At 29.6% G+C, this 6,000-nt stretch overlaps 1 protein-coding gene across 1 annotated transcript; it reads left to right on the top strand.

Annotated features, from left to right (window-relative positions):
* On the top strand, nucleotides 1–1,440 carry LOC118057586 (F-box protein At5g50450). The gene is made up of 3 exons (XM_035070215.2): nucleotides 1–223; nucleotides 327–489; nucleotides 610–1,440. The coding sequence occupies exons 1-3, from the start codon at nucleotides 75–77 to the stop codon at nucleotides 1,372–1,374; spliced, it is 1,077 nt and encodes a 358-aa protein (XP_034926106.1). The 5' UTR covers nucleotides 1–74; the 3' UTR covers nucleotides 1,375–1,440.
* The last annotated feature ends 4,560 nt before the right edge of the window (nucleotides 1,441–6,000 follow it).

Below are 6,000 nucleotides of genomic sequence, written 5' to 3'. Positions count from 1 at the left end.
TTGAAACGTCTCGTTGATACCACAACCAGGAGACAGTACCGCGCCCAGCTTTCCAAATCTCAAGTTTCAGTAACATGGGTACGGCTCACAGGAAAAGATTACGTAAAATCTCTGAGAAACCTGATCTCTTTGATCAGTTACCAGACGATCTTGTTCTTCATATTCTTTTCAAGCTTAGCTCTTCTGCCTCCTGCCCTTCAGATTTTATAAACATTCTCATCACGTAAGTCTAGTTTTTGTAGATTTATTGCTGTTATGGTTGGTGGGTTTGTGTTCCAATGTTTGATGACGTGTTCTACTTTGAACATGTATGTTCTGATCAACAGATGTAAAAGATTAAAGCAGTTTGCTCTCGATCCTTTGGTTTTGTCGAGACTTGGAGTTAAAACGTTCGCCGTGAAAGCAGAACGTTGGTCGGATTCGTCTCACCAGTTTTTAAAACAGTGTGCTAACGCAGGCAACAGAGAGGCCTTGTACACTCTTGGAATGGTCAGTGTGTATATTATATATATTTGTATTGAAAGTTTCAAGTTTCTATCTTTGAAAGACGGCAAATATTATATTTTTTACCCATAAAGATTGAAAGTCTCAAGTTTTTGGTGTTTTTAGATCCGATTTTATTGTTTACAAAACCGAGGAAGTGGAGCGTCTTTAATGGCGAAAGCTGCTATCAAATCTCACGCCTCCGCCCTTTATTCTCTCGCGGTTATTCAATTTAACGGTAGTGGAGGCTCCAAGAATGATAAAAATCTCCGGGCCGGCGTGGCTTTGTGTGCTCGAGCCGCTGTTCAGGGTCATATTGATGCGCTCCGGGAGCTCGGCCATTGCCTTCAAGATGGTTACGGCGTCCCTCGAGATATTGTTCAGGGGCGTCGGTTTTTAGTCCAGGCTAATGCAAAGGAGCTTGCATTATCCTTACGGTCCATGTTGACATGGAAACCCCAACAACAACATGTAGACGAACAACAAAATCTCCAGTACGCTTGTTCGGTAATGGGTACTCCTATCACTGGATGTCCATTGCTAAGTGATTTTGGATGTAACGTGCCCGCTCGAGAGGTGCATCCGGTGAACGAGTTTTTGAAAGAGTGGTTCGAGTCGAGACCTGAGATGCTGGATCACGGTTTGAGGCTGTGTTCTCATCGTGGGTGTGGGAGACCCGAGACAAGGCCACGTGAGTTTCGCCGGTGTTCGGTGTGTGGCACTGTAAATTATTGTTCAAGAGGATGTCAAGCACTTGATTGGAAGCTGAGGCATAAAGTGGAATGTGCACCGATGGAGCAATGGCAAGGAGTTTTGGAAGACGGTGGAGATAATGGAATTGGAGGAATGGTGGAGATCGAGGAAGGTGAAGATGTGGCTCTTGTTGGATGATAAAGATTTGATGCATCTTATGAAAAGGAAATGTTGCCCTTTGGAATCGGCAATTCTTGATTGTAACTCTCTCTCTCTCTCTCTCTCTCTCTCTCTCTATATATATATATATATATATATATATATATATATATATATATATATATATATATATATCTGCATTTTATTTATGTAAATACGAATATAATTGTTTCAAATCTCAAAGACAGTTCCCATTTGATTTTGATTCTGTTGCTGAAATATAACATGAATAGTATTTTTAACCTTTATAGAAATGACAATAATTTAGAAAGAAAAAACAAAATTAACCAAGCCAAACCAACATATATATATATATATATATATATAGATAGATAGATAGATATCAGAAGAAAAGGTTGTCAAGAAAAACGTCATCCTAACCTTTTCATAAGATATTACTGTAATGTTTTTTTTATTATTAATATATTTATAAAAAACTTTCTTTCTCGTGTTTTTTTCTCTTTAAATCAATCTCGGATAGTAACATAAAGAGCAACCGGTCAGAAAAAGCAAAACAATTTTTTTTTTAAGAATTGAGGGATAATATAGCTATTTCAAGTAGTTATTTTTTTTTATTATTCAAGTAATTTATAACTATATATAAAATCCCGAATTCCTTATATTTTTTAATTGATTATTATACCTTGATGTAACAATAATATTATAATATACTACCAGTACTAATAAAGAAATTAAAACCCATCTCTATTTAAGAAAAAGACCAATTTAGTTAAATTCTTTTAAAAAATATTAATTCTTAAAAAACAGGGTGTTTTCTAATATGAATGCTAAAATATAGGTTAATTCGTTCTTTTTAAATTGTTTTCTTATTATTTAACGCCACCATTAAATCTCAAGAAAACATAAAATGAGTTGCTTAAATCACTTCTAAATTATATATTGGTATTTTATTTTGAGTATTAAAACTCTAGAATGGTTTGAAAACAAACCAATAAGAAATATAAATTTTTGAGATTTTTAAAATACATACATTACATCAAATAATTAAGTTGAAATTTCAGTTAATTTTTCATAGGTTATTTTATTGTTATTGTCTTACATTAATTTTTTTTACTTTTTTTTATACACGCTAATCAATAACATTTTTTTAAAGACTAAAAGGGTATTTACTTAAAGAATATATTAGAAAATAATATAAATTATATATGAGAACTCACCTAATAATTTAAGATATTAGATTAAATTGGTTGTTAGAAAATTTTATTCATATAATATGTATTGTTAATTTATATTAATGTCATATTTCTTAAAAAAATATTTGTGTCACATGTAATTGAAAAAACTATTTAAAATAAAAAATAATATTTATAATAATATATGTGACACTTACGGTTTTAAATCTTAAGAGATGATTTAAAGTATATCTGTAAGTCAATGTTTGGAAATATGGTTGTAAAAAAATTTTAAAAAATTTAAAAATTTTTGTTAAAAATTTATTTATTTATTATGTTTTCGTGAACCGATCTTAAAAATAATTTTAAAAAAAATAAAAAAAAATATATTATTTTGATGCATTTCGATATAAAAAATACTTTAAAAAATAATCACAACCACACTTACAAACACACCCAATTTTACAAGAAATTGATATTCAACAATAATCAAAGAATACTACGGCTATGTTTGTTTTTTTGAAAAGTGGTTTTCAAGAAACCACTTTCCAAACTTTCTTGTGTTTATTTGTCATTAGAAAAGTTGGTCAACAGAAAACACTTTCCAGTCAAAGGAAAATTTGGTTTGGTTTACAGGAAAGTGTTTTTCTAAAAAATTTAGGTGAAAAACACTTTCTGGAAGTTGTGAAAAAATTAAAAATATCATATTATTTGTTGATTATATCAAATTTGGTTCTCAAACTTTTAATTGCTATATATATATATTTTTTTGAATATTTATTTTTTAATTTCATCTCTTAAATTGAATTTTTATATTAACTTTAATTCTCATTTTTTTAATTGTTATTTGCTTTTTTCATGTCATTTTTTTATTAAAAAATTTTATCTATCAAATTTGATCCTTATTTTTTTTATTGTTACTTATTTTATTTCATTTTATTTGAAATAATTTATGAAATGTTAATTATTATTATTTTAATTTCTTCATCTTTTATTTTTTAGATTTAATTTTTATTATTTTGATTATTATTTATTTTATTTGAGATAATTTATGAAATTATATTTTTTTTCAATTTCATTCTTATTCAACTTTTTAATTTGTAAGATTATTTTCTCATTATTTTAATAAACTTGAAAAAAATAAAACATTAATAAATTATTTCTCAGTTTATTTTCCATAATATAACCAAACACTAAAAATTATTTTTCTATTTATTTTTTATTATACTAATAAATATCAAAAAATAATTTATCTTTTTAAAATTTACATGGAAAAAAATTATCCTTTAGCAAATAAACAGGGCCTACAATTATCTCGAGGACATCGCAATCCACGGGTGGCTTGCCGACGCTCCAATCAATTTTGGGGATTGGAGCACTTGATTTTAATTAATTCAAACCAAATATTTGACAAAATAAAAAAGAAGAAAAAGAAGAAGAAGGACGAGGTAATTGCAGAATTATTGCCTGGACATTCTTAATGCGGTGCATGATGTTAACTTCAAATCAATTAAACGAGGTGGAACCATCAATCATGTCGTCCGTATTGGTTTGGGTTAATTATTGCCATCTAACTTCCTCAGCTTAGCATTAAATTGTCATGAGAGGCTGACAAAAAGAGGGCCCCAACTTGTGTGACAGTTACCGGCGGAGAAGATGTGCGCAATACGCCTATGGCCTCACAGACCACCTTGACATTTTTATTTAAAGGGTGATATTCACTCAAGGTAAAAACATTGATCGCCATTCTTTCTCCGTGGGAATAATGCAAAGGCAGATCAATTTTTAGAATTGTTGTTATCTTTTGTGACCCCACAAAATTTAAAAAAATATATAAAATATAAAAGGATAAATACACATTGAGAAAATCAAAAAGATTTCTCAAGTTGGGTATTGAAGACCAAAGTAACAAGTTGAAGGACCATGATATGTAAGATTGGCAAAATGACAACCCAATTATGATTGACGAAAGATCCATTCGATAAAAATATTTTTATTTGAGGTGAAGAAATATAATTTAGATGAATAAGGACTCGATGAGAATTTTGAAAAACTTAATCAATTTTATTAAGGACTTGATTGGAAGGGAAATCGGTTTTTTAGATTCAATTTGAGTTTAATTGGAATAAATTGAAGTTTGGGGGACTAAAATTAAACTCCGGGGAGTTTAATTAATCAAACTAGGAGCTTAATTGTAAAAACAATAATAAGTTTAATAACTAATTAGAGGTTTGATTTAAGAAATTTAAAGTCAATGACCAAATCGTTAAAGACACAAGACTTCAAGGGTTGAAATTAACCAAATCAAAGGTTAAATTGAAAAAAATTAAAAGTTTTATGGTTAATTAAGAGTTCAAATGCACAAATCAAAATCTAAACACCAAAATAAAAATGACATTAAACTCTGGGATTGCTGATTGAATTTAGCAATAGTGAAATTGTCTGTTTCATTTAAAAAAATATATGTATTTATCGTTTTGTGAATTTTAGAATCGTTGTTATCCTTTTGTGACCCCACAAAAAAATTTAAAAAAATTAAAAAATATAAGGGGATAAATACACATTAAGAAAACCAAGAAGATTTTCTCAAGTTGGGTATGGAGGACCAAAATAACAAGTTGAAGGACCATGATGTGTAAGATTGGCAAAATGGCAACCCAATTATGATTGATGAAAGACCCATCCAGTGAAAATATTTTTATTTGGGATGAAAAAAATATAATTTAGATGATTCACGACTCAATGAGGATTTTGGAAGGCTTAATCAATTTTACTAAGGACTTGATTAGAAGGGAAATCGGTTTTTTAGATTCAATTTGAGTTTAATTGGAATACATTGAAGTTTGAGGGACTGAAATTGGACTCCAGGAAGTTTAATTGATCAAATTAGGAGCTTAGTTGTAAAAAAAAAAATAAGTTTAATAGGCAATTAAGGGTTTGATTTAAAAAATTCAAAACCAATTACCAAATCGTTAAAGATACGAGACATCAAGAGTTAAAATTGATCAAATCAGAGGTTAAATTGAATAAAATTGAAGTTTGATGATTAATTAAAAGTTCAAATACACAAATCAAAATCCAAACACCAAAATAAAAATGACATTAAATTCCTGTTTTCACCTTGATAAATTCTTGTTTGAATTCACCTTAACTAACGCTTTCTTGGTGCTTTGTGGCCGGAAAACTCAAAGCCAACAATATGTTCTTTGTAATCAACATTTTTTTTCCTGGAATTTCCAAAAGTCAAGGCGTGCATGTTAGAAAAAGCTCCTACATATCTAATTTTTCGGTGTAGAAAAGAGATTCAATTCATGAGATGAATCCTTTTCTTGCAAACAAACATAACTTTGTTATTTTCTTCGTGAGTGATTGCTGTGCTTTTTCGGGATCTTGGGGCTGTCCTACACTTTGCATTAAGTTGGGCTGAAATTAGACTCCAGGGCATTTAATTGCCCAAACTAGAAGCTTAGTT

The sequence above is a fragment of the Populus alba genome, chromosome 15, assembly GCF_005239225.2.
Source record: "Populus alba chromosome 15, ASM523922v2, whole genome shotgun sequence".
In the NCBI taxonomy this organism is placed as follows: Eukaryota; Viridiplantae; Streptophyta; class Magnoliopsida; order Malpighiales; family Salicaceae; genus Populus; species Populus alba.
The sequence above is the reverse complement of the archived record's forward strand: the minus strand, read 5'-3'. Positions and strand labels throughout refer to the sequence as shown.

Coding starts and splice junctions, on each gene's coding strand:
- LOC118057586 (XM_035070215.2), top strand. CDS start 75: ATGGGTACGGCTCACAGGAAAAGATTACGTAAAATCTCTGAGAAACCT. Junction 224..326: donor TTTATAAACATTCTCATCAC/GTAAGTCTAGTT, acceptor TCTGATCAACAG/ATGTAAAAGATTAAAGCAGT. Junction 490..609: donor CCTTGTACACTCTTGGAATG/GTCAGTGTGTAT, acceptor TGGTGTTTTTAG/ATCCGATTTTATTGTTTACA.